The 14,356-nt window shown below is 42.2% G+C and overlaps 1 protein-coding gene across 4 annotated transcripts in view; it reads left to right on the forward strand.

The window, feature by feature from the left end:
- DAAM2 (dishevelled associated activator of morphogenesis 2) overlaps window positions 1-14,356 on the forward strand; it is a 206,183-nt gene that overhangs the window by 132,957 nt on the left and 58,870 nt on the right. For all 4 annotated transcript variants that reach the window (XM_075204422.1, XM_075204426.1, XM_075204425.1 and 1 more), the window contains exons 7-9: window positions 7,691-7,801; window positions 12,988-13,091; window positions 13,675-13,741. In XM_075204422.1, the coding sequence (XP_075060523.1) occupies window positions 7,691-7,801; window positions 12,988-13,091; window positions 13,675-13,741 (282 nt within the window). The remainder of the gene's footprint in view (window positions 1-7,690; window positions 7,802-12,987; window positions 13,092-13,674; window positions 13,742-14,356) is intronic.

Below are 14,356 nucleotides of genomic sequence, written 5' to 3' on the forward strand. Positions count from 1 at the left end.
TCCAGATGTCCCCTCACTCTCAGGACACATGTAATACAGACAGTCCCGGTGTCCCCTCACTCTCAGGACACATGTAATACAGACAGTCCCGGTGTCCCCTCACTCTCAGGACACATGTAATACAGACAGTCCCGGTGTCCCCTCACTCTCAGGACACATGTAATACAGACAGTCCCGGTGTCCCCTCACTCTCAGGACACATGTAATACAGACAGTCCCGGTGTCCCCTCACTCTCAGGACACATGTAATACAGACAGTCCCGATGTCCCCTCACTCTCAGGACACATGTAATACAGACAGTCTCGGTGTCCCCTCACTCTAAGGACACATGTAATACAGACAGTCCCAGTGTCCCCTCACTCTCAGGACACATGTAATACAGACAGTCCCGATATCCTCTCACTCTCAGGACACATGTAATACAGACAGTCCCAGTGTCCCCTCACTCTCAGGACACATGTAATACAGACAGTCCCGGTGTCCCCTCACTCTCAGGACACATGTAATACAGACAGTCCCGGTGTCCCCTCACTCTCAGGACACATGTAATACACACAGTCCTGATGTCCCCTCACTCTCAGGACACATGTAATACAGACAGTCTCAGTGTCCCCTCACTCTCAGGACACATGTAATAGACAGTCTCGGTGTCCCCTCACTCTCAGGACACATGTAATACAGACAGTCCCGATGTCCTCTCACTCTCAGGACACATGTAATACAGACAGTCCCGGTGTCCCCTCACTCTCAGGACACATGTAATACAGACAGTCCCGATGTCCTCTCACTCTCAGGACACATGTAATATAGACAGTCCCGATGTCCTCTCACTCTCAGGACACATGTAATACAGACAGTCCCGATGTCCTCTCACTCTCAGGACACGTGTAATACAGACAGTCCCAGTGTCCCCTCACTCTAAGGACACATGTAATATAGACAGTCCCGATGTCCTCTCACTCTCAGGACACATGTAATACAGACAGTCCCGATGTCCCCTCACTCTCAGGACACATGTAATACAGACAGTCCCGGTGTCCCCTCACTCTCAGGACACATGTAATACAGACAGTCCCGGTGTCCCCTCACTCTCAGGACACATGTAATATAGACAGTCCCGATGTCCTCTCACTCTCAGGACACATGTAATAGACAGTCTCGGTGTCCCCTCACTCTCAGGACACATGTAATACAGACAGTCCCGATGTCCTCTCACTCTCAGGACACGTGTAATACAGACAGTCCCGGTGAGGCGGTCGTCCTCAGGTAGTAGTAGGTTAGACTTTTTGTTTGACTTCTTACTGGTTCCGTCATGCTGGCGCATCCATGGTTTCCTAAGACTGCACTTCCGCAGATTTTGCGATGACCGTTGATGCGTCATAAATACCTGAATCTTTACTCATGTTCCTGCCAGCACATGACTGGTCACTCTCTCATTCCCTCGGGATACAGATTGTTTATAGAGTTGTTACCAATCATTATGATTCAGATCATTGACGTTCTGAGGGCACGAGCAGGAAGTGTTATCTAGTGTTACATGTGTGAGGAGCGGGAGATCAGGTGAGCCCACCGGGGACAGACCCCTGGAGGAGGTGGAGAGACGGACACTTAATCAGACACATTATCCGGCTGATGGGGAACACTAACTGACTTGTTTATTTAACCCTTGTGATGTGGCGTGTGTAGGGTGGGCTGTAACACATGGATTGCATTTTACGTCTTACGTTGGAATGAAGGCCAGACAGAGGTTGTGCTACATGACGGAATCATTATTATGACAGTCCTGGGACAAGGCTAATGATATATTTTGATCTTGGTCTTGACAAGCAGGATAATATCCCCTTGCAGCAGAATGAGTTGGTCATCATTTCCCCACCCCAATTATTGTCACCTGTTAGTAATATAGGCATTTATGATAAAACATTAAAAATAAAAAAGTTTTTTTTAATTTTATATTTTTTCATGAAACACAATTTTTAGGATGTTATTAATGTCTCCTGTACATAAGATACATTTTTACAGTTGCTCCTGATTACAAACACATGTTCATTAGTAAGCGGCACTTAGACTAGACCTGTAGCCGGAGCAAGACATACGGCTGAAAAAACAGTACTTTTGAGATGCCAGAGGTTGGATTGGACGCTGCTGTGTCTCTAGATTCTCACGCCCTTACTGTACATCGACTACTGACAAACGCCCCTTCTCCGCCCCGTTCCCTGTAATCCTAGGATGTAGTAAGTGACCTTTGCACTTGAGATGAATTGAACGTTCTGTGGCTTATGACTGTATCTGTATCTCCAGAAAGTCAGATTGTTCTGCAAAATGTCATTTGTGTAAAGTTTCGCTGCGATTCCATTCATCTTTACCAGTGATTTATATATTATGCTTCAGGTCTATTGTAAGCAGCTTCGTTTGTTACAGAGGAAATGTAGAAGTGATGTATCAGTATAAAATACTCTTGTGTCGCCCTCTTAGATGACGCTCTAGAGTTATAGGGTTCTGTTTTGTTGTTGTTAATTTCATGTTAAAATGGCGCAACTACATTTATGTAATATCACATTGGTATCTTTAAAAAAAGTAACATATCCATACTAACTAATTCGTGGTAAGACCCCCTACCCCAAATAACATTGTGGTGAGGGTCTCAGGTCTGGGTCTCAAGCTGGTCGGGGGACTCCCCTGGGCAATTGTGAATTACATCACTACTGATAATCCGGTAGGACAGCCAGTTATATATTTACATTATCCTCTGCTATCAAGTATGTTTTTGGAACGTGGGAGGAAACCCACACAAACACGGGGAGAACATGCAAACTCCACACAGATAAGGCCATGGTCGGGAATCGAATTCACGACCCCAGCACTGTGAGGCAGAAGTGCTAACCAATAAGTGCTAACCATGCTACTCTTACATTTTGGGGTGTCTCACTCACTCTGTGGTTGTCTGTTCCTCCAGTGCCAGTGGCTTCATATGCAAATGAAGCGAAAGGGACAGATTCAGCAGCATTCTACAAGTTTATCAATATAAATGGTCACTATGGATAAGGGGAGATGATAGATTTATAGTTTTGATTTTAGTTATACAGAAATATAAGAAAAGACGACCACAGAGATTTATATTTGGGTTCACAGGTCCACCTTAAAGTCACTATTATTCATGGCCATGTCTACAAGTCTTAAAAGAACAATAAGCCCTAACATTAATATATTTTCAGATGAACCGTAAAGGTAAAATGCATTGCTCAGTGTTACTCTGACATTCCCCCTCAGCTCTGCTAGAAATTAAAATATCACCTCCCCGCCCCTCCACGACAGGCAGATGAAGCCCCTCCCACATCTTTAGGACAGTGTTCTAGTGGTATCTCACTAGCCCCACCTCTGTTCGTGAATCAACCAATCACAACTGTGCAATTCTGCAAGGCAAGTCTACAAAGCTGTCAGTCCCTACCTTCTGTTCAGTTAGAGACGCTCCAACCTCCTGCTTCAGAGCATTGTGGACATATTTAGTGAAGTGTAAACATTCCGGTTATTTCATGTAAAGTATTCAGCTCAGCAATAAAAAGCATTTGATATATATTAATGTCAGAGTGGAGCTGAGACAGCCGCCTCCTCTGAGTCCATCATTGTTCAAATTGCAACATTTATAACACTGAATAAAATGTAATAAACGTCTTATATACAGTATAGTTTTACTCTTCATTTTTTTTCAAATCACATTCTAGTTTCGGGAGACCCGCTGGTTCAGAGCCTGTAATAAATGTGACATGTCAGAGAGTTCGGTTTTGTATTATACGACATTCCTATCACATTGTATCATTCTATAAAGGAATTTACATATATATATTCCTCAACTCTCCACAGGAAGCTCAATCTTACTTTCCTAACAGCACAATTATTTTTCTCTAGAATGACTGATGTTGTCCCCCAAGGTGGACGTTATTGTTCCTCATTTAGAGTTTAATGCAAATTCATTTGCGCCACCTAAAAATGTAACTTTGTTGCAATATTTGTATCCATTTTTTTGTTGCACGTGGAGAGTTCAAGTTGAGTTCCAGGGAAGATCATTCATTAGGCTCTCTAGGCTCCTGCTTAGGGCCAACTGGGCACTGAGGGGCCTGAATTATTCTATGCACATTTTTATTTTTTTATTTTTGCCAAACAGAGGCTGGGAAAGTGGGCACAAAAATATTTTTCCTAGGTCCCTAAGGAGCCTTAATCAGGCTCTTTTCTGTACAGTGACGGCTGTTAGAGATGCTTCTGATTTTGACTCTTTATGCTATGCCTTTTTGGGAGTCAAATCTTTGCATGACCCGCTGCTGCATGTTTACTCGTTGGTGAGGCCGGCAACATACATCTACACGTTAGTTTTAAGTCACAATTATGTTAAGATGCATGTGACCCACACAGAACTGTGTACACACCCTTTTTTATGTTTACGCAAAAGTCACCCATTATTTGCAACAATGTATCATTCTCATTATTAACAATGTTTTAACATTTTCTTGTAAATAATATATCAGAAACGCAAACATTTAATAGGTATTAAGGATAGAGCTTGCAGTACACAGGAGCTTGCAATCTAGTGTGTTGGAAAAGTTTGTGGCAATAGTTACACGATAATCGACGGTCACTACAAAGTTCTCTAAGGTGTGTGTGTTTGTATATGTGTGTGTGTGTGTGTGTGTGTATATGTGTGTGTGTGTGTATGTATGTGTGTGTGTATGTATGTGTGTGTGTATATATATATATATATATATATATATATATATATATATATATTATTACTAATTTTCTTTTTACCTAAGCATTTATTTTACAGCAGTTTTTACAGCAGGAATTTTTCATCCAGTGTTTACAATTGAATCCATGTGTCCTCTCGATAACTTAATGTCCCTGAAGCTCAAGAATTTTACCATCGGGGAAACACATAATTAATTTCACATGAAATATAGATACATCTAAATAATGGAGATTGTCCGTATCTCTCTGTATCACAGGAGATAGGAACATGTGTTCTGCGTTTAAGTGTCAGTGTGATAGTTATGAATTCCTGTATGAAAAAATGTCCAGAAAATCAGGCAGGAGCCGGGCTGATGTCGGCCACTGACGATGTTTTTCCTTCGTACTCACACAGTGCACAGGCTGCGTTATAGAGCGTGTTTATTAGAGCGCGGTTACTGGAAGCTGCGCACAGCTGCAGTAAACCAAAACCGCTCCCCAATTCAAAGGCGCAATCCTCTCTAATACAGAAAAAACAATGTCTGGCACACGGGGACAAAAAGATTTGCTTAAATAAGTGCACATAGGACCTCATTTAGAGTCGGACGCAAAGTCTGTTTTAGGCGCATCCAACAAAAAACCACTATCGTGCATGTGCAGAAAGCACCAAATCCGCCTGCATTTTGGACACTTGCGCCTAAAACAGATTTTGTGTCCGACTCTAAATGAGGTCCATAATGTATGACCGAGCGATGGGCCATCAGCACAAGAGGAGCAAGTGCCAGGAACCATCATCCGCTATTGGTACCTGCCCCTGACCACCTGCAAATAATACGCCTTTCTCAGGCGCGTCAGCATCTCTGTCCCCGTCTGCATCTGTTCGCCATCGACCCGCGCCGTCCCGGCTATCCAGTTGCTAGCAGGCGTAAGTGGCAGAATCACGCAAATCGTCCTGGGTGCATAACCAGATTTAAACTTACAAAAATTTGGTGAGATGCTTTATGGAGTGTCGAGCTGTTATAAGGTGCCGAGTGTTTCCTGATCTCTAGATCTTTATCACCTAATCTGTCTTTCTGATCCCTACATTTGCCCCATCCTGGTCCACTGCAAGTGCCAGTTCTGCTGAATGTCCCTGTGAGCAGTCCGTGTATAGTATTCGCAGACTTCAAATACATATTTATTCAAATGTGTCAATAACAATAATTCATCACCGCAATGTATCATGAAATGTTGCCTGGGCTCAGTACTCAGATGCCCCAGTGATACTGGTCTGGGGGGTAGGAGCCAGCGTCTGAGGGTATGCGCAGTGGAGCAGGACCATTTGGGTTTTCATAAATACACCTTTTTACCAGCATTAGTGCTTTACGCCCTGTGATAAATGCGCCAATAAGGATACTATACATGTATTTAATCTGCAGCGTAGATCAGTTGCCACATGATGACTCGATCCTTAGAGAACCTGGTCCCTATATGTAATATTATTTCCCCGATCTGATGAGAATCTCATCCAGGTTCCTTCTGTCTTACTGACATCACCAAAGCAGAGGATCTAAAGATAGATCAGTAATTGTATAATGATACCCTGCTCCTTTCATCCTTATTAACAATTACCATCCCGCTAAGTGGGCCGAGTTCCTGTGTATAACGTCAGCTGGCCTCTGCACATGGCCCTCCGGATCTGTCCCCTACACAACCTCTGTCCCCTTTCTCCATCAACATCGTCATCATTTATTTATATAGCGCCGCCAATTCCGCAGCGCTGTACAGAGAATATTTGTCATTCAAAATCATTTCATCTTAATGGGGCGTATTTCTGGCAGTTTAGAGGTTAACAATCAAGTGGCGCTGTTTATAGAATTATTATTATTACATATTTACAACCTTACAGGTTGTGAGAGAGGACAGGCGACACGATCTGATCCATAACTTAACTGGTCCACCCATACCTGAGAAGGGGCACGACAATGCCCACTGTAACCTCCTGGGCCTCTCCTGAACATGCGCGGTTCAGCGGCCTCGCCCACTCTACGTGCGCGGCTCAGCGGAGGTTTGCAATATGTGCTTGTTTCATATTATTGCTCATTTAACAGTTGCAGTTTAAATGATAAAAACATATTTGATGCTTTAATTATTTTTTTTTATATATTTTGATATATGTACATTTTGGAACAAGTGATGCGTGTTGTAAAAACACCCCGAAATAAGAAACAGAGGACAAGTTGGGTATATGCATCTCAAATAGACACACGACTAGCGCGTAGCTTTTTAATGTCAAGTCATGTCTGACCTATGAATGTTTTAATTCTCTGATTGGCTACAGGTTGTGTCAGGTACACTGATCAATTACAAAGCAAAAAACAAACATTATAGGCACTCAGATGCCATTGACAGGAGACTTATCAGCAGAGTATTTGAGGAAATTATATAATAGTATAATAATAATATATAATAGTATATAATATAATAATGGGCAGCACAGTGGCTCAGTGGTTAGCACTTCTGCCTCACAGCACTGGGGTCATGAGTTCAATTCCTGACCATGGCTTTATCTGTGTGGAGTTTGTATGTTCTCCCCGTGTTTGCATGGGTTTCCTCCGGGTGCTCCGGTTTCCTCCCACACTCCAAAAACATACTGGTAGGTTAATTGGCTGCTTTCAAAAAATGACCCTAGTCTCTGTGTGTGTGTGTCTGTGTGTTAGGGAATTTAGACTGTAAGCTCCAATGGGGCAGGGACTGAGGTGAATGAGTTCTCTGTACAGCGCTGCGGAATTAGTGGCGCTATATAAATAATTGGCGATGATAATGAATAATATGACAAGCTAATACTATCACGTCGATGTCCACAAAATAACAAACATAAAAAAATTATTTTAAAAAGTAAACAAAAAACATTTTAGTTCCCTGCTTACCCCCTAAGCCCCAGCAGAGATTCAGAATTGTATTATAAAATATTATTTTCTTCTCTCGCAGACGCTGCTGAATGAGTTGGACAGAAGTATGGGGAGGTACCGAGACGAGGTGAATCTGAAAACCGCAATCATGTCCTTTATCAACGCCGTTCTAAACGCCGGCGCAGGAGAGGTGAGTTTCCAAGTCTGGAGAGATTCCCCAAACTGTTCTCCAGCCGTACGCTGGAGCGGGGCAGGAAGCGGCTAATGATTTTCGACATGAATGTGGTGGAGCATGTTGGACATTTAATTTGCTGAGAAACACAGGGGTAGAGACTGGATGTTCTCAGGCTAGAAAGCAGTGAGCTCGGAAATCCCGGGATTATGCATTGCAGGATGAAGACCATATGGATGGGCTGTGGTTTGTGAACGGCTCACTCTTTACATTCACTTATCCCGAAGTGCACAGTCCAAGCAGCCTTGGTCTGTTCTATGTCTCAGGCTGGGCCTGCAAACACTTCATAACATTACCTTCGCTTGGTTTGCATTTGCAAATACTGATCTGACTTTGATTTAAATGTTCTAGAACGGTTTATACGTTCCTTTAAAAGGCAATTTTTCTTGGTCGCTTATAGTTAGCACTGAAATGAATCTCAGGCTGGTAGCACTAAATACCTTAATGCTTTGTGACGTGATGTGATTTTCAACGCAGGGTTTGTGCGTGTGTTTCACGGCACAGATTGATTCCAGCCTGGATTACATTGTAACATGCAGCACACTGGGATGTAATCATTACTGGACAACCAAAAGTATCACTGCTTTTTTCTACACATTCCTGGAGATTTCTTTGCTTAACTTGATATCCTTTCATTGACATCAATGTGTTTTGCAAACATTGTGTTATAATTTTTGCTCTCTCGTGGTTGAAAACAAGAATGTGCCGCTTCTCTGCAGCTCTCTGGGTTAAGTGTTTTATAGGGAGTAGCAACATTGTTGCAACAAAGTTGCCTGCAAAGTTAATAAGAGAGATGAGGAGGATCGGATAGATCACACTACTCACTTCACATGTTTTCAGCTTGATTTGCTAATTTGGAAACAGATGGCAGCAGAAAAGTTGAGCAAAACAGGTATTATTATTTGGGGCGTATACATTTCCCATTGAAGTGCTGAATAACTGTCTGGTAACTAGGAAATTGGATTTTTGCTGTTGTGTGTAACAAAATTGTTTATGCATTTCAGAATGACCTCACTTATCGACATAATCGGGGTTATCTAATCATAGACTGTGCCCATTACAGTTCAATGGCCTAATTGATAGGATCCAAGCCTCTCAGTAGGATGCTAAACCTAATTTTAACATGATTTAACACATGAGATGTTACAATATTTACAAATATAAAAAGAAGAGTTACCATAACGTAGCAGAAGTTAGATTTCCACTGTCTGAGAACTTTAATTTATTGGATTGGACATGCCCACCTACTGAATGCATTGCTTTTTCCACTTTTCGTGCTTCCCAGTCATGTATAGTCATGTATGTATATTATATAATCAGGCAAAGTTATTTATTCTCATTTGCCACTGAAATATGACACAAACTGTTCTCTGGATACAGTTGTATCCAATGCAGAAATCACAGGATTACAGAAGTCTTACTGATCATATAGAAACATGGGTGAAAAAGAGAGGATAAAGCAAGGGGCACTCACAAGCCAATAAATGAAGGTCTTCTGAAGAATCCTTCAGCATTGTGACCTGTATTTAAACTCTCACTATGTAGCAGAATGTTGGCTATTTTACACCCCCAATAGCGTCACTCAGTTGATGATGTTGAATAAGAGACAAAGATCCATCAAGGGAAAATCATTCAATAATGATGACGAGCCTGATTCTGCCAGGTACAATCCTTATGGGGGTAACTTGTGGAATAATCGGAAGCACGTGACTTAGGACTTCTACCCGAAATCAGCAGTTGAGAAATCCCAACATGACTGTTGCTGCCATGTGACTGACATGTTGTGAATACCTGATACCCGTTTACAACTTATATAACCATGAAAACATGTTTTACAGATATTGCCTTTGTCAGGCATTCACAACGTGTCATTCAAAGGTCAGCAACAGCCATGTCAGGATCTCCCAACTGCTGATTTCAGGCAGAAATCCTATTTCAAGTATCAGGAGTTATTCCAGCAAGTTTGGTATCCAGCATAATGATTTTACTTAGGCAACATGATTGTTTTTAGGGGGAAGGGGGGGGAGTGAAGTTTCTATATTAACCTGGTCTGATATAGTGGATAACGTCCATAAAGGCAGCAGATAATTTAAGCTCCCAGTTGGCAAACTTTTAATTCCTGACCCCATAAGTCACAGTTAATGATGCTATTCCTGGACTAGGGTTCCTGACAAAAAGTCAGATGTACATAAATTGAAAGGCATCCGTGTAATGAATGCCGTATATTGAATATCTTTAGTTTTAATAATTTGCATAAACTTCTAGATTTCCCTGAGTCCTCACAGAATCTTCGGTGTAAGTATCTAGCTCACAAGTTAAAAGTAGAAAGACTCCAATTATATTATGACGTTACAATCTACCTAATGGGATATATACACTAAAATCACTTACCTGTTACTGACACTGAACCATCTCTGAATCTGGTGCTTCTTTTCTTCATGTACATTTTGGCATGAGCTCCCGTAGACCGGTGTCGGGGCAGTTTATATTGTGTTCAGCCCTGCTCCTGCCACTTATTGATTGTATTCATTGATTGGAGAGTCCCCAGTCTCCATCATCTGTTCGCCAAATTTAGCCAGTCCTGAGCCCGGTCTACGGGTCATCCTGACAACCAGGAGTAACAGGAAGAGAAGCATCAGCCGTCAGTACTGACGGATCGGCATTGGCAAGGACCAAAGAGACAGAGTGAGCTCAGTGATATTTAATCAACTAATCACTGGATAGATTTTATGTTATCAATATAATTGGAATGGACCTTCAAACATTTGGTTACATTTTTTTAACATTTTGGCCACAGGATAGTCCACAGTTTCTTAGCAGACCTGGACTGGCATTACCAACCTAACTGTACGGCATAGATAGAGACGTTTATGTTTCTAAGACAATAATTGAGCCCTCTGTCACATTAGGCTGAACAAAAAACAAGGTTGCGATTAGGTCGTCTACAGAAACGTTGGCCAGTGTGGTTCCTACTCCAGGGCAGCGTGATCACTGTAGCCTTGTTTCGTTGTGGCCCTGTTTCAGAGACATTTAGACAATATTTGACCACACATGGATCTGTAAATGTTCACCCCTTGTAAGCACCGAACTAAATGCCTCTAATGCGGCTCTGCACTGTGCCACACGTAATTGTCCTTTAAATAAACACCAGTAAATATATGAATCATTTTAAATCCTTGTACAGAAACTCCAGATCCATTAACAATGACGGAATAGTTTATTTGCTTAATGTTTTTCTGCTTGAGAATAAAAGGAAGAATTTATAGTGGAGATCACAGACCAGTCAACAAGCTCAACATCTTGGTAACGTTCTGTGCGGTGAGGTCATACAGTGACATCAGGGAATGAAATATTGTAGACATAAGATTGATGGATGGACTGTAAACCTCACTCCTGCTTGAAAAATGTTGACAAGTTTTAGAGAGCGATGCCAGAAGAACATATAGAATGAATGAAGGGGCTCTGTCATAAGTGTTTGCCAAAAGAAAGTCTCTCAAACTCAAGTGAATTATGCGTGGGGTGGCAGCCTCAACAAGACCTTCAGATGCGTCACCTATGTTTGCTGACGGGTGGACTGGTTTAGAGTGGCTTTTACTGTTTTGTGTCAAGTTTTTTCTTTTTGTTATATTGATTTTAAGAAAAGATTACAAAGTTGGCTTACAGTAAAGTCCGATAATGCAAAGTAAAACCCCACAACAAAAATAAACAAAACAAATATAAAATATACAAGCAGGTCTCACATAATGGGGAAGATTAAATTTGGAGCATTGTGCCTCCGGAACAGTCTGCGGAGCCCTCTGAGGCCTTGTCCGGCCTGAACTCTACTCTCATTTTTCTTTGCATTATTAGAGGTGCGCAGGAAAATGAGCGGAGATTCCTTAGCACCTGAGGCGGGTAATGTGCTCACATCATGGTGGTGTCTGACGGTATGTCACTTCAAATTGAATCTCCTATATTGTCATACTTGCCAACTCTCCCTGAATGTCAGGGAGACTCCCTGAAATAGGGGTGATCTCCCTCGCTCCCTGAAGAGTCTGGCATTCTCCCTGATGCTAAGCCAGTACAAGACGTGGTTGGCTTCGCCATCTGTGGCATGATGACACAGTTCAGAAATTGTGTCCTATGTCTATGTATTGATGCCTATGGAGGTGGCCATTTTCATGGAGACCAAGATTTAATCAAAGACTGACAGGTAAAGACAAGATGACTTCAGTAATGGAGACAGAAATGTAAAAGACACTTCAGTCTCTAGAGATTCATTAGATGCTTTTGTTTAAAGTATAGTTGCCTACTCTCCCGGAATGTCCGGGAGACTCCCGCATTTCTGGGAGACCTCCCGGGCTCCTGAGAAAACAGGGCAACCTCCCCGTTCTCTACCCCACAATAGATAAGTGGTGGGTCAGATTAGACCCCATAAGAATAGGCCAGAACCATCGTACACTCAGTAACCTATTCGGAACATTTTATAGAAAGCACATTGCCGGTAGCCCAGTTACCGAGCTGAAGGTAGCGCACTATGGGATCGGCCCAGGGGCAGATGTCCTCTTGACCCCCAGCCCGGCCAGCCCCTGATGTGTACAATATTGGTTTATGTATGAAGGTTATTCTCATTGCCCCTCCCAGCTAGCCCATCCGGGCCCCATCTAGTGCTCAGGGAAATAGTTATTCAGCTCTGCCACAGACATCTGGTATCAGGGAAGTATTCAAGTTACTCAGCAGGAAGAGTACAAAAGGATCTGGGTACCCACCAATTGAGAGGCTCTTAATTTTAATGTGACCTGCAGGACGGATGTCCTATCAGTGCCAAACAATTGCTTAATGGCAAAGTGCTATGAAGCATGATTTGGTAACACACCTCTGACGATCACCAGAACCGGGTATGAAACCTTCACGTACTATATTACTGAATTTAAAGACTTGTTGTTAAACCGTCACCAGTTCAGTTTGACTAACCCCAGGCCCCTTCACCTAAATATATTACTAATAAAAACAGTGGCAGGAGGTAGGGGTAACTAAGTACAGTACAGAGTGTGGCTTTCGATGTAAAAAGTTTTATTTTGTCTGTTTTACAAGTTTTGTTTCTTTTCCCAGAAATAATAATAATTGTTGTTTTTTCTTTTAATTTTTTTTTTTTTTTTTTAAAGGACAATCTAGAATTTCGATTGCACCTTCGATACGAGTTCCTCATGTTGGGAATCCAGCCGGTCATTGACAAGCTGAGAAGACATGAAAATGCCACGCTCGATAGGTATATATATCTACTGTGTATCCATTGCAGTGTTTGTCTCCCCCCAGCTGGTGCGGGAACAGCGTCCCAGCATGCACTGCCAGACAGCGGCCGTATTTTATGGATTTTTTCATAAAACATCTAAACCAGCCTTAGGCAGCCGTGGATCGCATACAATGCACTGTACTATAATATGTGTATGGTCATCATAAAGTTTAGCTTTGTAAACAGTGTACGTTACAGCATAAACTGCAGCTATGGCAACGAATAAGATACCGTCTAGGGACCTGATTCATTAAGGATCTTAACTTAAGAAACTTCTTTCAGTCTCCTGGACAAAACCATGTTACAATGAAAAACAGTCAGTATTTAACTTATGTGCAAAACAGAATACTAATTTGCACCCCTTGCATTGTAACATGGTTTTGTCCAGGAGACTGAAATAAGAAACTTCTTAAGTTAAGATCCTTATTGAATCAGGCCCATGGTTCCTGTATCTGAGATATCTGTAGGAGCGCGGAGAAGCACTGAGCTCAGCTGTGTTTGTGTCAGTGAAATGTTTAATTTGTGCACATTGTATCCGTGTGTTTCTCATCTGTTCCAGGCATCTAGACTTCTTTGAAATGGTGAGAAATGAGGATGAGGTGGAGCTGGCTAAAAGGTTTGACTTGGTAAGTGTCCGGGGGGGGGGGCAACTCTAGAGCTCTTCTGTAGTTCCCTACAGTTGTTATAAAGCTCCTAACTTTGTGTTAGTATTGTGTTACTCTCTGTACAGAGGAAGCGGCAGTGAGACCAGATCTAGCAGGACCTACTGGGGGACACATTTAACAATAACTGATATATTTTTTTGGCACAATCATTTTCATTCTGTATCGCAATGACAAGGAATGAAAACTTATGACCATTTATTGAAAGTCTTCTACCGGGGCAGCAGTCACCATAAACGGTTGTCCCGGTGAACACCTATCTCGTCTATGGTCACCGGTGGAGAGAGCAGGTAAGATGCGGTGAGGGATCCGAAGATCTGCCTGTCACAATGCTCTCCCCATAGGCTTCAATGGCTAACGCCATCTTCAGTTGGTTTTAGCCATTGGGCACAAGTTACAAAAATAGCTGTCCCCAAAGAAACCTGATTTTGCGTTCGGAATGGGTGAAAAAGTAGTTTATAGAGAGTTCTACGTAATTGTCCAAGTAGGAGACCCACGTGGGTGGAGGACCAAACTATTAAACCATCTGTATTTATTTTTCTTGACAGCACATTACATGGGTCCGGTAAACAAGATTTG

This window comes from Mixophyes fleayi, chromosome 3 (genome assembly GCF_038048845.1).
Source record: "Mixophyes fleayi isolate aMixFle1 chromosome 3, aMixFle1.hap1, whole genome shotgun sequence".
Lineage (NCBI taxonomy): Eukaryota > Metazoa > Chordata > Amphibia > Anura > Limnodynastidae > Mixophyes > Mixophyes fleayi.